The sequence below is a fragment of the Antrostomus carolinensis genome, unplaced genomic scaffold (assembly GCF_000700745.2).
Source record: "Antrostomus carolinensis isolate BGI_N321 unplaced genomic scaffold, ASM70074v2 scaffold12419, whole genome shotgun sequence".
NCBI lineage: Eukaryota > Metazoa > Chordata > Aves > Caprimulgiformes > Caprimulgidae > Antrostomus > Antrostomus carolinensis.
In genome coordinates, this window is record NW_010336456.1 from 1,880 (window position 1) to 22,746 (window position 20,867).

At 40.8% G+C, this 20,867-nt stretch overlaps 1 protein-coding gene across 1 annotated transcript; it reads right to left on the bottom strand.

Moving 5' to 3' along the window:
• Positions 1 to 857: 857 nt before the first annotated feature.
• On the bottom strand, positions 858 to 20,845 carry TTF2 (transcription termination factor 2; the record flags this gene model as incomplete). Its single annotated transcript, XM_010174862.2, has 21 exons — positions 858 to 1,189; positions 2,008 to 2,082; positions 3,226 to 3,308; positions 4,827 to 4,980; positions 6,064 to 6,122; positions 6,685 to 6,855; positions 7,577 to 7,716; positions 8,191 to 8,273; positions 9,027 to 9,118; positions 9,897 to 10,050; positions 10,929 to 11,119; positions 12,135 to 12,240; positions 12,925 to 13,075; positions 14,047 to 14,160; positions 14,470 to 14,551; positions 15,590 to 15,747; positions 15,980 to 16,171; positions 17,301 to 17,427; positions 18,310 to 19,281; positions 19,744 to 19,810; positions 20,754 to 20,845. Coding segments are annotated over 21 exons (3,408 nt in total), but the record flags the coding sequence as incomplete, so codon positions are not given.
• Between the last annotated feature and the right edge of the window lie 22 nt (positions 20,846 to 20,867).

Sequence of the window (20,867 nt, forward strand, 5' to 3'; positions counted from 1 at the left end):
CAGGAACCAACATCTAGTTTCTTATCAGCACTCTTAACTTGTCATGCTCTACCACTTAGCATTAAAAATAAATTCTTCAAAGGCCCCCTCATTTGGTATGGAACTTATGGGAACTGTACCAAATCCCAGAGAAATGGTTAATCAATATAAAATCAGAATATGCAGTAGATATGGCTAGGGACACAGCAGAAGGAGATGGAAGATGCACTATGAGTAAAGAACATTTGCCTAAAAACTTTACTGACCAGCACATACCATTTTTGATAGAAGAGAGAATACAAACCATTAATCAAAGACTTGCAACTCATCTACTATTAAAAAATGGGAGCACCTTTAAGGAATAATAAAGTCACATTAAAAGGTTTGCCCCACCTTACACTATTTAATACTCGTAAGAGAACTCCACATCAAGAATTCTGGTTCTGTTTCACAGGAACATAACAGAAATCTACTTCTCTGCTTGAATAAATATTTGAGCAGGGTACTTAGATACAAAAAGTCCTCCTAAGAAGCATAAGAGAAAATGAAGTATTCCTCTAAAACTTTCCTTTTTTTCTTTACTTATACATTCTAAAGTTTATATAGTCTTTTTTAGTATTGTGCTCAAAATACTTCTTTTTCTTCCTTCATGCCCACCCAACCTCAACATTCAACCTCTGAACTTTCCTACCTCACACTTGTCTCTCTTGTTCTTGTTTCACTTATACCTGTGCTTCTCCTGTCCTGAAGAGGAAAGAAAGTCTTCTAACCAAAAAGCATAAATGTAGGAATCCAAGAAACAAGCAAATGTTTGTGTTTAATATTTACTCAAAAGTGTTTTAAACAACAGCTTAATTTTTAACTTTATTTGCCTCTGGATACATGATCTAATTTTAGTATTAAAACAAATTCCTGAAGTTGGTAAATTTTCTTCCTAGAACAGTTACAAAAATGTAGTTATTTGTTTAAAATAAATGACCACTGTAAAACAGCAGTCCTTTGTTGAAGTCTGCACAGTTACTTCTAGGCATAAAATAACTTTCCATTCTGTACCGTAAAGGGTAATTAGATGCCAAAGAGAATTTTGAGGTCAGCCAGCGTGAGCTTAGAGGAGGCCTCCCCTTTGCCTGACAGCACCTGCTGGGCAAGAACTTTCTTCCTCCTTTGGAGTTGTACGATCTTTTCTTCTACCGTTCCTTCACAGACAAACCTAAAAAAACCAAAGCCACATCATCTCAACTGCTAGGAAAAAGTGTCAACCACTATATAAGCATTTCTCCAGTAAATTTCCAAAGACTCATCTCACTTAAAAATTAACAGCCTATCATGTGACTGACAAAATATACCTGTGCACAGAAAAGAGCTGTTCTCGTATCCAGGTATTATAACATTTAAAATAAAGGTCTGATGCACTTTAGGCCTCATCTTTGGTCATCTGAAGCAATAGTAATTCTGTAACAAAATCCTGTAATGATTGCTTGAAAACTGATGGCACCTCTTATACTAAAAAGCATCGTACACAAAATAGCGTTTTAGATTCCAGTTGCTTTGAATTTGCTGTGCATTTACAATAACTAAGCTAGCCTCCTAGTACTTACAGTTACAATGCTTTTTCTAAAAGCCAACTTTGACACTTATTAGAAGTGCTCTATATGTTTATGTTAGTGATATTAGAAAGATCCAGGCTTAGGGAGCACGGTGAAAAATCTCCACTCAATAAGAGAAGAGAAATGGCTTAGTGCCTGAATTGTTCTCAGGAATTCAGAGAACATTCAGATAACAGGACATTCCCATTAAACCACTGGTTGAAAACCAATAAACCACTGCTAGCTATCAGGACAGCAACATGCAGGCAAGTGTCACACCGAAACATTTTCATGTGGTGTCTTTATCTCAATCCCACGATCAGACCTTGTGCCTGGCTCTAAGTAAAGAAACAAGCCTCAAACCAAGGCCTTGTCTCTCCAGCTAAAGCCAGACAGTACACGAGCAGCAACAGCCTCATTTACTGCTAAGGAATAGCCTGACCTGTGTATCACAACATCCTTCTGCTGCCCCACTCGGTAAATGCGGTCACATGCCTGGTCCTCGAGAGCAGGATTCCTGTGAGGAAGGGAGATTAGAAAAAAAAAAAAAAAAAAAGGAAAAAAGACCTTAAGAGCTTATGTTCAGGAATAACTGAAATACCAAAGCCTCTGTGCTTGCCTACTTTGTCTGCCTCCAGAGCATCTTGTTTTCTTCCTCCATAGGACTAAAACTGCTCCTTCAAAGCCTCTGTGCTTTCCTAATTTGTCTGCCTCCAGAGCATCTTTTCTTCCTCCATAGGACTAAAACTGCTCCTAGGTTACCTTAGGTTTACTAGCTTGATCACCAGTATTCACCCAACTGTATTTTCCTTTGGCCCTGGTAGAAGTACACTGTAACTCCACACAAAGTCAGCTGTGTGAGTTAGACCACTGCTCCATGTAGCCCCATATTTCTGGCTAATAGTACTCACAGAAAGCCGAGTAGCTGGTGAGGAAAGTGAAGCAGGAAGGCAAACTCCATTGAAAGAGGCCTTCACTCAAGAATATTTACGTAAGAAATGGTTCTGTTTGACACAGTTAGAGGGAATGCTTGTTGGCAAAACTTCCATATTGTAGAAACATCTCTTTAACGCTGCCGTTTGGCAGCTGGTTTTGTACTGAAACACATTACTTTTCTTTGCAAGTTCCCATGAGCAATGTTTAGTTAAAAAAATTGTGATTCTGACTGTAAGAGACAATATGAATATTATGAGCTCATATGCCCTGTTTTCATAGCCCTGGAAATCCCCAAGGTACACTAGCTATGCCTGATTATCAGCTATGCTCAACACAATCGATTTGTTTCAAGACAAATTCCCTGTAGGCATTACTGTACTATTTTGATTACTGCAAGAAATTAAGGCAGGGACTGCAAAGTCCTCAGTACCCTTTTTGTGATACAGACTGCATACCTGCTTATTTTTGATTGCTGTTATCCTCCTCTATTATTTTTTTACCCCTACAGAACCGTATTTCACGGTGGTGAGCACTTGATTGAGAAATCAGTGTCTTGGAAGAAGGCTTTAGTAAAAACACTTTTCTACAACTAGTCATTAGCCCTTACTCTCAGCTAAACACTTCCCTCTTAAGCCAGTTGTATCTGAAGTCACAATACACATGGTGAGAAAAAAACAGCATGCCCTGCATATATCCTGAGAGATGGAACTGTGTTTCTCTTTACCAGTGCATATCAAGCAGAAAGAGGTGGTTTCCTCCAGTCAAGTTCAGGCCAATACCTCCAGCCAGCAACGAGACCAATATTACCTTCAAAGGGCAAAAGAGGGTTCAATTAAGGAGCCTGTTTCCAGGAAATGAACGATTCCTATTCTCCACATATTAATTTGAATAAAGGATCTGTTTATTACATTTACACTACATGTGTACATTTGTTACATATTTGAGAGCTTGCCAGATGCTACTTGATAAGGCATGGAAGCCTGGACATGGCTCAGAGAGGTCAGCCTACCATTCCATATGTATTACCCCTATTTTTTACAGACTAGAGAAAAGACTGAAATCCTGCCTCTCTGATGGCAGACTGTTGCATCAGCCTGGGAGCAATCAGCATCAACCCTTAATTAACAATAATGATTACTTAAACACAAGCAATTGGACTGAAATGGTCTGCTACTCCTTTCACTTTGTTTCCACATAACCTAGTATTTAGAAAAAGATGAGTAGCTGGGGAGGAAACAGGATATAGCAGATGGTCAATTTAGAGAAGATTTCTTGTACAGCAGGAAAGTAACTCAGTTAAGGACACAGACACTTGCTATATATATATATATATATATTTACTACTCAATTTCATGGTATGCTACCTTGATCTTGGTTAAGGAGTTAGCTGTTTATATAGCTGGCAGAAATGTTTAAGTTCAAAGCTAGAAGGACAAATACCTATTTTTTTAGATAGTAGCTTGTTCAAGAAATCCAGCAAAGAAAACAAGCTAATGCATCACATTCTCCATTTACAGTCACAGATCCGTTCCCAGAGGAGACAGCCTGTCCTCCCTCAGTCACAGAAACATCAGCCTTCAGATGAAAGTGTACCAGTATGAACAGTGAATTTGGACTCAGACTTCTTTAGTCACCTGGCAGGCTCCCTTGCTTTAGCCAAAATTTCAGACTAAAAACTAGGAAAGCCAAAACACTGTAGTTAATCACTATTAAAAAAAAAAGACACCTCAAAAATGAAAGAACTCTGAGAGGTCACCTTACTTTGGAAGTATGCAACACTGACTTCTCTCACCCCAAGCCCAATCTTCCTATCTTTATACTGGGGTGAGATAAGCTCTTGTTAATTTTAGCAACATTAGCACATTCATCTGTGTCATTCTCTCTTCTCAAAAGGATTAGTCTGGCACAAAGTATCTGGTGTGCTGGAAAACAGTAAGAAAGTCTTCCAGGTTTCTTGGCAAGTAGGTGATACAAAGAGACATCTCCCAACACAGTGACATAAACTGGAAACAACCAATCTGCTGAGTAGAGCTAAATGGCCCCATATCTTCTACAATACCCTGTTGCAAAAACATCTTTGAACACACTGAAGATTTGAACAACCTTTGAACTAGCTTCAGAGTCAGATGATCTCAGGTTAACATCAAAAGGAGCATTTCAGCAGCTGCTCCTGCCCATTATAAGATATACATCTGTTTTTATAGCTACCTCTTTCAAAAAAAACACCTAGAGGTCCAAATATAAGTGGTAAATGGAATCATGAAGTCAGCTAACACAGCTGCTCATAGCAGCTCTAGTAACTGTTTCTCTGCCCTGACTGCATACCTGAGGCCCTCTGGGATTGTTGTTGAACTCTTCTACCACATCCATTCTCTGTTTAGGATTGACAGAGCCATCCACTGTTGCATACTTCAGCCCCAGTCGCTGGAGGTGCACAGCCACAACTTTCAACATACTTGTCCACTGAGACACAACAACACTGGAGACAGAAAAGGGAGTTTAGAACAAGATCTGTGTGTACTGTAACAGTTTGGTTATTGCAATGTCTCACCCAGGACAAGACAATGATTCATGCACTTTTCCCCACTGCAAACTGGAGTCAAGTCCCTTCCCAATTCAGAAATAGATTCATCTACAGGTATAGTGGGACAACCTGCTGTGGAAGGCTAATATCCAATAAATTTCAGACAAATTAAGTCTAACTTTTGCCTCTTATTTTTGGATTTTACATTGCCACCTACCAATCACAATTCTGAGCTTTTTCTGCAAGATGAATCAGTAGCAACACCAAACTTTGATTGCCCTGGGCCTCTCACTTGCCCCACTTTTTGGATTAAACAGTTTGGGAGGCAATAATTCGTTTGATAGTTTTTTGGTAGGGAACACAAGTAATGTTGGTGTTCTTACTCCTATGGTGGGAATGCTTTTTGGAAAAGATTTTGGAAAAAAAGCTTTCTACATCTGGTACAACTCTGGAGTTGCCCAAGAACAGGACTTCCCCTTCCAACCCACCCTCAGCACAACACCACAAGTGTAACTACTTTGTAGACACACAAGTCTAAGTCCGTTCTACGCTGTTGAACAAAACCAAGCAGAAAACTCTCTAACACTGCAGTCTCACACAGAACTTGCATAACGAGAGCTGCAGGACTTCAGCAACACTTAAGTCCTCTGATCAATGTATTCCTTTATCTCAAACAGGTTCAGTTTTAACTACTATTTCATTCTCCTACTTTTTTACTGGGGTGGGTTGCAGAGCTGAGGGCAAATATTTCTCAGCACAACCAAGTTCTTCCTAATTCTGTTTTTGGAGAAGAGTCCGTCTGGGCCTCAAGGCCTGAGATTCCTCACACATTCCCCTATATTTACACTTATCTACTCCTTAAACTACCCTCTCCTGTCTTAGATTATTTTTGACAATCAGATTTCAACTACTGCAGTACTGCCACTATTTTACCATACCAGAAATTTTGTATTCAATTGCTTTAAACTATTTCTGCTGCTATCAAGAGACGTGCTTCTCTCAATCACTATGACTAAAGAAAAGGATAGGCTTACTAACCTTTTCTGAGACTCTGAGTGACTCTGAATAGTTTTCAGTTCAGCCAAGAGGTGAGCTATCTGCAGGGTTTAAAAAAAAAAAAAGTTAGTCTGCTTGCTGTCATAACCCAGCTCATGCTTGGCTATTCACTAAAAATGGAAGTGATTAAAATAACTTTTCAACTAGAATTTCTTCCATGCTCAGACTTTCAAGATATTTTAAGAGAGTTAAGAAATCAAATCAAACATGTTTTATAGATTCCAACCTTCCTGTGAGAAGACAAGTTATTACTACATCTCCTCTTGCTGCCATCCCATTTTTTCTAGCTCCTCACAAGCACCATGCTCTCATATGCATGCTTTTCGAAACTTCTGTGAACTAAGTGCTCAAGATTTTCACTGACAGTTTATCAGCACTGTCAGATTCTCACAGCATTATTAAAGTACCCATCAAGACCTGATAAATTGGAGCCTTCCCAGAAGGGGTTCATCAGACTATTCATATTCTCTCCTGACTTCATCTAAATTGCCAACTTAGACTGATCTGCAATTATCAAGGTGTGACAATTCATTAACAAATTGAAAAATAAATTGCTGAAATCCAAGCTTCTCAGGGAAGGTCAGAAAACCACAATCACAATACCTTGGTGCTCTCCTTGGTAATTTCAAATATATCTGTTTTAAAAGCTGTGCCATTGAGGTAGACTGTTGACTTGGAATCAGGAGTCTGGAGCTCAGACAGGGTCAAAGCACTAAGTTGTTCCTCAATGGAGAGGGAAAGGCCTTCACTGTTCAAGTTAACTTGGTCCAGAGCCTGCAGGAAAGAAAGCAACATAATAAGGGATCACAATCAAGCCCGAGATCAAATTGAGTACTGATCCACAGTCTGCACGATGTCTGCTGACAGTGGGTTTGAAGGAAGCTATGCAATATGAGGACAGAATGATTAAGAAACATTACTGGGTCAGACCAACAGTCCCTTTGGCCCCTCATTCTGCCCCAAGAAGGGGGAGTGTAGGTCCAGTCTCCTCAGATTCCCCCTATAGCATTTAACAATTGTAGGATTAAAGATGTCAGAAGATGAATCCCTGCCTGTTCCCTTAATACTTGCACTTATTCTACAGCTGCTTTATATGACAGAGCAAAGGACTCTGGAAAGATTACTCTACTTCATGCAAGGCAACTTCAGGCAATGCACTTACAGAGCTCTCTAACACACAGGCCTCTCAAATAAGCTGCACTTCTGTGCTTTTCAAGCACCAGGTTAAGGTCAAGACAACTTATTTGCCATTAAAATTCTATTTTCTTTTTAATCTCAATAAAGGCATTTCCAGACACAGCTGCCCACACAGGTCATGCTGGGGAACTCTTCAGTAGGAAGTATGTCCATCTAAAACATCTCAGGCTATAAGGCACAGTCCGAGAAATGGTTCAGTTCATACACCCCCAGCTAAGCGATGCAACAGTGTTACAAACTCTGTTAATTTACACAAACTTTAAAAAGTCCCCACACCACTAAGATACAATGCAATTACCACTTTCAGTAAGGAGAGATGGCAGCAGCACTGACGGAGCCTCAGCAACATGGACAAGACATGGACAGTACTTGAGACCTGGGAGGCACTTTGGGAGTTTGTCAGAAATTCCTTTTGACTGAGCCCAAACTCTTGTGCAGCTGCCAAGGAAGGAAGACAAAACATCAAGAGCTCTGGAAAGCATTTTCAAGCACTGCCCAGTCACCTCCAGCAAGAGTGCAATCAGTAAGAAACAAGAACCAACAGGAAAGCAAATACCTAATTTAACACAGGAACTCATCAACCCCCACTTAAAATAAATAAAGACAACAACACAAATCAGAGTACCACATACCATATACTAATACTCACATCTCTTCTCTGAGCAATTAGACCTTTATTTCAGAAGGCAATTTTAGACCCAGGGAGTTTAAGAGATTTGCCCAGAGCCACAACAGTGAGACCAGACTTTTGGAATATTATGGTAAGATTCTTTGTAACATTAGGGGAGCAGCAAAACATTTTCCAAAGAATTTCTAAGTCCTGACCCCATGCGGCCAGGTCTGTTCCCCTTCCTTCATCGTGCATTTAAGAGTCACTCCTGCAAATGTTTTCAGGAGAGGGTCTTCCCAAACCTTTTTCAAATGGGTTACTACCAGCATACTCTCTGCCTTCATTTTTCTGCTCTTGTCTCTTTAGGTAGGATTGTAGTGTTGACCTGGAAAAACAAGACAAAAACTGTGGGAATTTACAGCAGGAAAAAAGGCAAGAAGGACCTGAGCTTATCAAGCAAGCTGATGGTACATTAAGATAAGGAAGGTTTCATTAATCATTTAGTCATAAAACGATCACAAAAAACCCCCCAGTTTTGTTTAACTTTAATATGATCAAAACCAAGATCCAATTTGGGAAACAAGTCTGCTTATTGGAATATCTTGAGTATAATAACAGCCAGGGACAAATGGACAACACTCTTCATAACAAAAGGACATCTTTAAATATATATTTAAAAGTAAGGCTCTTTACAGTAACACTGTTGAAAGAAACCCTGGGAGAACACAAAGTGATGCTGGCTTGCATTACAGCCATCTGGAGAGGCCAGAATAATTGCCAATTATCAGAGGACAGAGCTGAGAAATTCTCTCCTTTACAAGTGCTGGCACATCATCATTTAAGAAGTACTGTTGCAGTTCCAAATCTTTGGAGTCTTGAAATCAATGAGATAAAGCAAAAGTCTAGATTACAAAGCTCATACAAGGCACAAACATATGGGAAAAAATGAATGTATCAGTTTCAACTATTACCAGAACAAGCAATATATTTTCAAACATGACTGACAGATAATCAGAAAGGGGAAAAATGAACAGGAATTTGTCCAAAAGCTCTTCTCACCTAAAGTGGATTTCTCTTTCTGATTTTTCATACTAGTAAGAAAACCACAAAATATCCTATCCCTTCCCCACATTCATACCTGGATCTAGCAAAGAGCACATTGTACACAGACTGCTCCTCTGCTGAAAGTTTTAACTGATGCAACTGCGTCCTACGCTCGGGCAGAGACACCTGAAGTGAAAATACACAGGATCAGATGTACCTAAGGCAAAAATCTTATACAGCATCACAAACACCAATGTTCCGAGATTTAACATAGTATTCTAAGTTTCAAAAGACAGCTGTTTGTTTCTTCATTAAAATTATGCATATTAATGCAATTATGACACAACAGAGATACCCACATAACTCCAAATACCCTGATTAACACTCAAGATAAAAATCTTTATTCCAGATCATCCAACAGCAAAAGGCACGAGCAACTAAGCATTGACTGCCACATAACTGCCATGGAGGGATTCCCTTATTGTGTTGTAAAAGTAGCGTCTCAGTTCCCCATTCAGAATCAGACAGTACACCAAAACCACACCTTCTAAAAGCTTACAGACATCAGTGACCCAATACTCAGTTTAACAGACTATTTGTAGAAAGCAATGCAGAAAGCCAGTGCACCAGATCCATTTGACACATAGCAGCTTTGATTCTTGGTGATCTAGGCTGGCTCAGAGACCCAGGCTAGCTTTCCACTAAGTGGGCACCTACTTGCAATTACTTGACATATTCTCATCTGCATGTGATTTATAACTACAAGGTTTAATTAATTATTAAATATTTCTGCTTTCTGGATAGGCAACCAAAGCATCCCACAGGCATTCATTCCTCTTGCTCAAGAGACTACAGCAGACAAAAAACCCCACTCAAATAAACTTACACATGTAAAAAGAACTGACTGTCTGCTGCAACAAAAACAGCGGAGTGATTGTCTGGTTGTGGAGGGTGAAGTTCTTACCAAGGGCTTGCCAGTTGAATCCAGCTGGTCCTTAGTTCTCCGTAGTAAGAGGCTCCTGGTTAAGAGGCTTAGCCTCTCCCCTCCCTTCTTTGTGTTGTTATCTACCTGGTACTTCCACACTTTGTATTCATCAAAAGGAGAGCAACGTAGAAACCTACAACAGAAGGGAACGAGACTTCATACCAAGGGAAGAAAAGTTCTTCGGTTACTCCTGAATAACAAGAACCAAATTCCTTGCCATCCAAAACAAACCATTTTCAGTTCAGCCACAGCTGCTAGAGCAATAAAGCACTTCCAGTGCAGTGACGCTGATAACTTGTTTGCTCAAAAGTCTGACCATCGCTAGCACAGTGGAAGTGTGGCTTTCTGGCTCTGTACCCATCACTTCCCCTTAGCTCATTATGTCTCAAACATCACCAGCAAATGAAGGGCATCAAGAAGCACAGGCACTTGTCAAAAAGCATAATTATTTGTTATTTCAAAACCCTGTACCTCTTAATTTAAAATTAATTTCAATTATCAAAAATTACTTTCAAATCTAAATTCTCTCTGGTTCTCCAACACCCTTCATAATCTTTTCTCCTTCAGCAATGCAGAGCACAGAGTTTAACCTGTTTATAATTTGTTGCGAGAAGCCAAAGTTTTCACCCTTTCCTTCAACACCCTTGTAGCACAACACCCTTTAACAAGGTCCTCCCAGGCTGCCCTGCTAGTAACAGGGATTACTGCACAAAACTTCTGTTCATTAAAATTGCTTTTGTAGATACTCATCTTGGAGACATAGGAGATCTCAAGTAATTTCTCCTTTATCCTCTATGGACACAGAATAGCTACACGCAATAGCAGACGCACAGTCAGCTTTGCGCAACGCCTCAGCCTTTGCAATCCAGTGCCTGAAGCGTTACTATAACTAGTCTCACTACCACATATATCCTAGAAACCTCTCAAGCTTAGAAACAACTTCAGTACTTCATCAGCAAAGAATTACTGGAATCGGAGCCCTGTCCATGTGTTCACGTGAAGCCAGCTCACCTCAGGAGAGAGTACATGTCCAGTAGGTTATTCTGTATCGGTGTCCCGGTTACAGCCCATCTGGCACTGGCTCTCAGTTTGCACACAGCTATAGAGGTTTGAACCCTTGGGTTTTTAATATTGTGAGCTTCATCCAATATAACTCGAGCCCAAGCTACCCTGAGCAGAGGGGAACTGGGAGATGACCCACTCTGAAAGAAAAAGCAGACTATTTATAATCCAGAGCAATAACCTTGCTAGGGTCTCTAAAGAACCACAAGCAAACATATTTTTTCCAGCAAGAAGCCTTTTCCTGATGTTAGTCAGCAGTAATCTGAGCTCTTACTGTCATGTAAGAGATGCTCTCAAAAAAATAATCTCTTCAAAGCTTCCATGAAAGGTTATAAACTGAAGAATGTAACGTTTGCCTGTTCTTAATAACAATTTCTACCTTTACTGTTTTTCTTGCTTTTAACATCTTATCATGTCTTTCTTCCCAAGAGGCATTTCATATCAGTACAATTTTGCTAGGCTGGGACCAAGGACCACATATAATTATTGACCTCTCTAGTTTTATAGATGCCACCTTGAAGTTTCAGGAAATTCAAAGGCCTGTTTGGTCTAAAAGCTACATCTAGACCTGTACACAGAGGTAGGAGACAAGAATATCCACCAGCAAGGGATTTTCTCTATACTGTGCAGCCAACTTCAGTCAGCATTCAGCAATCACTTTATTATTTTCACAGCCTAGCAAATACACTGCTGTTTCTTCAAGAGTGCAGCTGCCTCAGTCTCAGTTCAGACTGACCTAGAGCCTGAGCGCAACACGTTTCTGGTAGTTTAAAGTGATGTTAGTGCTTCAAGCAGCAAAGAATACCAAGCAGGAGATTCTAGTGTTCCTTCACAGTCACATCTCAAAAGGAGTATGAGATTCATCACTGCACTCTTAAAATAACTCTAAGACATTTCAACTGTATTCACTGTAATTCTGTATTTCTACAGAACACATCTATTGAGAGTATTTTTCACCTTTTTCTTTCTGCACTTCACAGCACTTTCTCTCTTCGCTTTATTTTTTATTGTTCAAACTCAGAGGACTTAAGGGAAAAAATATTCAACCTGCTGCTCACTGTAGCATATATAAGGTGCTCCTTAAAACAATAATGGCTTGCAACACCTCAGAACAAAACATTAAGGCCATCCTCTCTCAACACTATGGCTTCTCACCCCCACATCATGGTCCTCAGCAGGGACTTCCCCCTCCTCTTTGCTTGTGGGAACCTCCTTGGAGAGAAGGCTGTAGGTTGTGACAACAACATCATATTCAGAGAGCCTGCATAAAGGGAAAGTAGTAGTCAGGAGCAAGAACAAATGAGGAATTCATTTTGCAAGACAGACAAAATTCATGCTGAATGTTTAAGAAAAACACAGTTCTACAAGTGCTGAAAAGCAGAATTTTACAGAAAACTTAGCTTCACAGCTCAGACACATTGTCCCCATTTTATGGATACTGGAAGTACACACAGTAAGCTCAAGATGACAGTAAAAGCCAGTTGTACAGAATGCACATCACATGAGATGAGCCCTATTTAGAATCTGGGACCTAGAAATACTGCTCAGCATGGTCTTAAGTGTGTAGAAATGTAGTGTAGAAAATTTTCTGATCTAGACATACAGCTGATAAAAAGGGGTAAATTCTCTAAAACATCTCTTGCTTGCAGATATTGTCAGTGGCAGTTTCTTCCATGCTTGTGCATTGTGGTTGTTTTTTAGGTTTTTTTGTTATCAGGAACAGCAATAGCCTGCACCAGAACCACTCAGCATGGGTACAGGCCATAAAGGTTTTGCTACATACACACTGACAGCAGGCATCAGTCTGACCTTCTAGATCCTCCACATTTCCATACTTCAGGTTCTTCCATCATTCTACAGCCACCGAATTTCAACTCTGATATACACAATCTCTTGCTAAGTGGTATTTTACTTTTCTCAGTCATATTTATGGTTTATCACTTACACCTCTGCATGTTTATCTCTGTTTGGTCCATGGTACAAATAGACCCTCAGCTTGCCCCAACCCACGCGTCTGTCAATCTCTTTCTTCCAGTGATGGATCAAGGATGCAGGACAAATGATTAAAGTGCTGTGGGAAGGGATAATAATGGAATCTGCAGGGAAATATTGCAGACAGGTTTCAATGTCTTCACATTAGACTACAACAAAGACAGAATTTTTTGAAAGTCACAACACTTAAGAAGATTAGTTCACTTCTCCTGTGAGCACAGTTTGTGAAGCGGAATCTCTACACTGCACTCTTGAGGACTGTTAGTTCTGTGTGGAAAAATCTTCACTTAAACACTAACACATCACTTCCTATCTGCTCAAAGTTATGCTTTATATCTGTGCACTTTCTCTGGATAAGCTGAAAGGTTAGAATTCAGGAACAAACCCTGATCTCTCCTGAAAATACAGTACCAAATTATTTTTTCTTTCCTGTTCTAGAAGACTGAAATGTTACCGTTTTGAACCGTACAGGAAAAACAAACATATAGTCAGTAAACTTGGCAAGACAGGAAAAATTAGTCCAACCAGTTCCATGAGGATGGAGAGAGTAGCAGGTTGTGGACAAAGAAACAATACTCTTTAAGAACTCCAACATCCCTCATATGTCTATGGACAAGATATAAGTAATCTTATGGGGGGGGGCCCAAGAAAAAAAAATTAGTCACAGAGAGGTGAGTAGTAACTAATTAAAGTCTTTATGCTATGAAAAGTATGCATATGTATGACATATGCATATATTTGCATATGCTGAAAAAACTATGAAACTTTTTTCAAAACAGCATATGCTGGCTTTAACTGGTTCAGGAAAGTAATCAATTAAAAAAATATAAATCCCAAAACAGTATCAAGGAATGAGCTGGGAAAACCTACACATCCAATGGAAGAAAAAAATGACACAAGAGAAAGGCCTTACAGGGGAGTGCAGTAAACAGTAAGCCCGATGGAATTTTCCTACAGAAGAAGTGAGCACAGATAGAGTCTGTTGTTTTATGAGCCATCAGCCTATAATGCTTTAGGCATTTCAAATGGCACTGCATCATAATGTATGTACTGTATGATGGAAAAAATTCTGTACCGTTTTTGGATAGCCACATTCCTAACTTCTCCTCTCTCTTCTCTGTCTTCAGCTGCTTCTGGGACAGAATGAGGGCAATCATTGTTAGAGTCTTCCCCAAGCCCATGTCATCCGCTGGAAAAAGACAGACAGAAGTTGTGATGATCTGCAGAAATAAGCCCTGCTAACTCAGATCTGCACTGAGGTATATACTGCAACAGAAATTGCCCTCGGGAGCCTCGGAAAGAAAAATACACATATGACCATTTCAGGGTATGATTTAGTAATGGAGTAGTAGCTGTAATCAGTCAATGGGCACAGAAAAACAAGTCCCTTCAACGTGCCTACAAAATAACTAGTTATTGGCCTCCAATAAGTTATGTGCCAAACTGCTGCTGACATAAATCTGCCTGCCAAAACCCACTTTCTTGTTCTGTTGCTTACCCAGAATTCCTCCACACGGCCTCTGACTCTCTCTCCAGAGCAGCCATGCAAGCGCCTGTTTTTGGTGTGGCAGCAGTGGAACCTGAGAGGGCGAGACAGAGAAATTGAAGGCAACACCTTGCAAAGCTGAGACACTTCTGCTTCCTATACCAAATTATCCAGTTGAACTGTCCTACTACAATCCTACTAAAAGGAGTTTGCCTACCTGTTGTTTTCCCACATGGACAGGAAAAAGATAAGCAAATCCTGCAGACAGGAGGTCAGCAGCACCACAGATCAGTCTCACTAATGCCTTATGCACAAACCAACCTAGCGCCTCACAGTGCTCCGAGAGAATGTAAAGGCAGCTCGTTCAGGTGGAAAATCCACCCAAGCCTACCTTGCTCACAACAGGCATCACTGTCTAGGACAGGGACTGAGAACACTTCCCCTTTTGTCACCAAGTCCAAGACCCCTACAGACTCTTAAAACAGGAAGAGGGACTACATACTACCATCATAAGCCATTAAATAGCCTTCCCCAGCAGTGGAAAGGTCCAAAGAGGATCTAACAAGTGACACAAAATATACATCAACACACCATCTTGTAGAGACAGGTGCCTTCCAATACCTTGCACATAACCTCAACTATGGGTTCTGCACCACCTGATAAAGAGCTGCTCTTTGGCAGATCAGAACAGACTACTCTGGAGTCCGTTGGGTTGCATGAACTCCATCATCTGCAACACTTTTCTATAAGACTATTCCTTATAGCTTACTGGGAGACCTAACTGGGAAAGAAAGAACAATAAGAAGGTTCTCAGACTGTTCTTCACTAGAGACCTACCTCTGTTCTGCTAATCACGTACCAAAAATGTGGTTGTGAGTTGGTTGCTTTGTTTGAGGCGCTACTGCTTCATTCAAGCACTAAATATTGTGAACACACCACAGCAAGAGGGCAGAACATCAGTATTGGCAATCTGAAGCAACTCTCGTGGATGGAAAGTAATTAGAGCATCTCCTTCCAGCAGGAAGAAAACTGCAAAGTACTTCAAAGTGTGAAAGGATGGGATGCTCTAGGGTATCACCCAGATGTTACACTTCATTCATCAGCATGACATACTCCATCCTTGCCAACTCACCTTCAACCCAGAGGGATCTTCAGCTGCTGTCTGCTCTGTTGGACAGGACTCTAGAGATTTGTGAAGCTGATTAATAGCCTCGCTTGTGGCAGCGTGTACAGCCCTGATTCGGTCTTCTGTCATTCTTCCTCCATATAGATTCTGCACACCAGAGTTCACTGGAAAGATACAGTATTATACATGAGATGTGTTTACAAAGCTAACTTTCCCAAGCAGATCTATCATCTCAAAGACTGATCTCAGTGGCTACAGATGCCTGGGGGGTAGTATGCAGTTCACAGTAACAAAAAAGGTTTTGTACTCTCACTTGCAACCACAAGTTGCAGGATTATTTCAGAAATAGTCCTCACTAGTGTTCTCTTTAATGAAAAAAAGTCTTTTGGTACTTACTTCCAAAACTGTGGCCACAATATTCACTAAAACCTAAAGCAGCAGCAGCAGAGGGTTGACTGTGGGAGCCTGAAGAGGTCTTTGCTGTAGGACCCTGGAGCAGTAGTTGTGTTATCAACTTTGTACCACCTGGCCTGCCTAATGGGTTAGGCAAGGATTCCTCGCGGCAGCTGCTGCTTGTGCTATCCTGCCCTTAAGAAGAAAGGAATCACAGGTTGAAAAGGTTGCACAACGGACCTCAGAGCCTTGAATCACAGCCCAGAGAAGGGCCTTCGTTTTGCCCAATTGTCTGCTTGCAATATATTATTAAGTGGTCACACAGATTTAACAGAAGGATAGCTGGTTACCATATCACCTGAGCCACTGCAGCTGCTAACGTGCAAGCTCCTAGCCTGCTCCTACGTGACAGCTGATGCAGTTCAGCTCAAGCCTCAATGTGTGGTTTATACCAACACAGTGAACTTTGCAACTGTGATCAGATTAGTGCAAACACAAGGTCAGTCCTGCACACTGTTCCCAGAGGATATATTCCTTTTAAAGACACCTTTCTTGTCAATGTTTTGGTCACAAAAACTATCAAAACATCCAAGAATGAACGGGCCAAGAACTCGTGAGCTTTTCTCTCTTTCCTAGAAAGGTCTGTCTTGCTGAAAACCAGATATGGTCTAAGACATTGTGACTGCTCGTTGTGTGGTGGCCTGTGAGATCCTTGCTAGTGATTTTCAGTTTCCAGAGTTGTCAAACTGGACCTTCCCATCAACACAACTGATATTAAGATCACAAAGTAACTCTCCTGTTGAGGTGATCGTACAGATAACTCAACAAAATGCCTCTCTTCCCCAGGTGATTAATACTAGTTAATAGAATTACAAAGTCACTTTACAAGAATGGCACACTGGAAGCTGCTTATCTTGTACCTGGTAGCTGAAACATTCAGACACAGCAGCCAAAACATGCATAAGCAATATGGTTCCATACTGCAAAAAGGAGGACGTTAGCACTTCACTGGCAAGTTCTCAGAGAGACACCTGCTTCAATCATGTAGCCAAAGCTGGAAACAGAACAAGCTCAGGGTCCTAACCATGGGAGGAAACTCTCTTGGGAAGCCACCACACTTCAGAGGAAACATTTCAGTTGTTCCATTCATCCTCTCCCAGACACACACTTTGCAACTGACACTTATCATCTTCAGTGAATCATAACAGACAAACTTTATACAGACCACGTGCCATATATAACTATGCTATTTTCCCTCCATATTAACAACTGTAGTAAGGCAAACTTTTTTGCAAAGTTCTGGGGCAAAAAATTTTAGCTCTACCTTTTCCAGTAGTATCTGCTGTCGAAATGTTAAGGGCACTGAGTGCAGCTTCCAAATCCTGCACTTGCTTTAATAACCGTTCCCCTTTATCTGGCAGCAGCTGGATATTCACTGTAGCCAAAGTACTCTATAAAACAAAAAAGAATCCCAAACCTGAGTGTGCTTACCAAACTCTCTGCCAATAGAGAACAATCAGGTCAGAAGTTTAAAAACATTAATCTTATGCCACAGTAATTTCTAATTTGATATTGTTCTACAATCTCCAGAAGTATTTAAGTGCCATTCAGTGTGATTAAATAGTCTTTTAGTAGAAAATAAATTGACCATTCACGTACTTTAGAAGAGATGGAAGGACACAGGACCTCCCTGTTTTTATGAAATGGGATGAACAGATAATAAAGAGACTTAGACAATCTTAACATCTCTCAAAGCACCCAACGCTCAACATACTTGCACATTTCTTTCTATACCAGCAGGAGTAACAGTTCTGACTGTTTCGAGGTTCTGTTCTTAGCTCTAGGCAAACTGGGGTTTTTATAATAAAAACTATGGAACATAGTTATCGGCAATTATTACAAAAACAAAGAGGCAGGTAGTTTATTTCGTCTTAGTGTGGGCTTTCATGGCTAGATCACTCTTACTTCACAAGTCCAAGAGAAACCATCAGAAACAGCCCCGTTATTTAAAAAGGTTAAGCTGGCTGTGCACTGTTCCATCTCATGCAAATTACTTTCTGAGTAAAAGACGGGCACAACCTCAGGCAGGTCACAACTGAGCACCCCCAAATGCAGAAGGTTGTATTACCTTACAGGAAATTGTCTCGTACGTGGCCTAAAACAACTAGCATGTCTAGGCTGAACTCCTTCCCTTGCCCTGGTTTTCCTAAACCATTCCACTGTTCTGAGTTTCTGCTGTGAGGGGATACCCTATTCTGATGCCTGTCATGAGTAAGTGAAGTCACCCTGAACACAGAACCAAACAAAAGGGAATAACAGGTACAATAAATGACCTTTTTCTGCTTCAGCTGGACTACAAGATGGTTGTGAAGAGCTTTAGGGTCCTGGGGTCCTTCAGTGTGATGTGATGCTGCAGCTCCTGGCAAAAATGTCCCCTGCGTACTCTTCCCCGATTCTCCTGAAGGAATCTCTCTTGACTCCAAACTCTCAACTGATTTCTCGGCTTTACTTTTACCTGATGAAGAATAAGCAAATCCTACTTTATCACTGTCAGTGCCAGAGACTTTATTAGCAGGCTGCCCCAGCCCTGGCCTGATTTGTGTCTTGAGTGGCACTGCCTCTGCTCCTCCCTTTGGGGCGGCACGTTGCAACGCTGATTGTGGTAACGCTGGGGAAGTCGCATCTTCTTTAGACATCGGTTTCCTCTCTCCATTCTTTCTGCCAATATATTCTTTCTCTCTTGGTTCTTTATCCCCACAGCTTTTTAAGCTTTTCTCTCCAAGCTGTTCCTCCTTTGGAGGCTTGGTACTTGTACTTTGCTTTCCAAGACTTGGTGGAAAGAGTTTATGACCTAGCTCTTTCTCCACACACTCGGAAAACTGCTTGGATTTCCTGTCACTGCCATCATATTTCTCTTCCTCCAAAAGGGTGTTTTTTCCTTTCCAGGTCTCAGAAAGACCAAGTTTGGACTCGGAAAATGTGCTTTCCTTAAGTTCTAGATCACTCCTTTTTCCCATTGACTGCTGCTTTTTAGTTTTCAGCCCTTCTAGAAGTTCTTTCTCCGTGGGGGAATCAGAGATCGATTTCTTTTCTTTATGTGACACCAGCATGCTATCTTTGTCTGCTTTTATTCCTTTTGCTTTACTTTCCTCTCCATTGCCTTGCTTCATTTGATTCCAGGATGATGGTTCACAATTCTTGTCTATGACTTTGAATGGATTTCTTTGGCCGCTGGGATTGAAGAGAGGTGCTGTGTTGGGCTGTGATTCTAAGGCTTTTGACACTTCTTTGGTAGCTTTTGGATCCTGCAATGTACACAAGTGAGTAAGTACTAACTAATGTACATATTATTAAAGCCTGCTAACTATACACACAATCTGATCACCTCAAGCAAGACTTCGTTCTCTACAAACACCATCTTTCCTATCACTTTAACAGAATCGGGATAAACATTTTACAAGGAAAACAAACAAAACTGCTGGTTTTCTGCTTTCTTTGCCATTCCAATATTTTTTGGGGATCAAGTCCCAACAGTAGCATCCTCAAGAAAAGAGGACAGCCAGAGTTAAGACTGGAGAACAGTGATTACTTCACACAATTTAGGAGTAAAAGAAAGATATAATCTAAAACACAGCAGCAGGCTGATACGCTTTTCAGCTAGAAAATACAAACTCACATATTCTACAGTCTCAGAGGTGATTATAGTATACAGAATGAAAAGTCACTCTAGAATAAGCAATACTATAATACAAATAAAACATTCATACCTGCCATGGGACACTTCCACACCATTTCTTCCCATTCAACTTACTTTTAATGCACCGGTAAAACAACCTACCAAAGAATAAAACAAGATTTGAACTGCAGGAGCCAGTAAAGAAATCCTAAGCGTTCTTTAAAAAGTTCTTTGCACCAAAAACATCACAGACAAGTTCTCTTGATCTGCGCTTTACATCCAGACATTTGCATAGCAAAAGGCCATTGACAATGGCAACAAAGCTTATTACAAAAGCACCGTTCTCTGGATAAAGACTGCTAGAGTTTTGGTTTGTTTGGTTTTTTATTTTTAGCAATGAAAAGTAGCTGCTCCGGCAAAAATATCGTCTCTGTTCAGAGCCTCAGAAGTGTCCTATGACTTCAAGGTGTAAGGCAACAACTACTCTTTTAGTTAAGTCTGCAGAGACTACCTCATCTTGGAAGGACCTCAGGAACAGAAAAACTTTGGATGTGCTCTTTTCTTAAAACTGGCAGGCAAGGAGCACTGCCACAAGAACTTTACCAGAATTGGTGAATTGGATGAAACCATCACGAGCTTTTGATGAACCTAACCACAAAGCTGCGTTCAATTCACAGAATCACAGAATGTCAGGGATTGGAAGGGACCTTGAAAGATCATCCAGTCCAACCCTCCTGCCAGAGCAGGAACATTTAGATGAGATCACACAGGAAGGCGTCCAGGCGGGTCTTGAATGTCTCCAGAGAAGGAGACTCCACAACCTCCCTGGGCAGCCTGTTCCAGTGCTCTGTCACCCTCACTGTAAAGAAGTTTCTTCTCAAGTTTAAGCGGTTAGAAACAAACATTATCTAATAATTTAGGTTTCTATCATTGAATATAACTACTACTAAAAACAGCAAGCATTTTGAGACATGCTAAGCAAAGGCCTCAAGGCTGGATGAGTCTTTTCAGTTCTAGAAGGAAAGTGCAAGCCTGCCACCCAACAATGCCAAGCGTTCAAACCTGAACCACAAACCTGCGCTTCCACCGTGAGGAACTTACTGGTATTGATCCCTGTCCTGCTGCTGGACCAGGACCTGCAGCTCCACCACGCACCCCTCGTGGATCAGGCAGTGAGAAGCGGGAACACTGGAAAAAGGGAGAAGAGGAAGAACG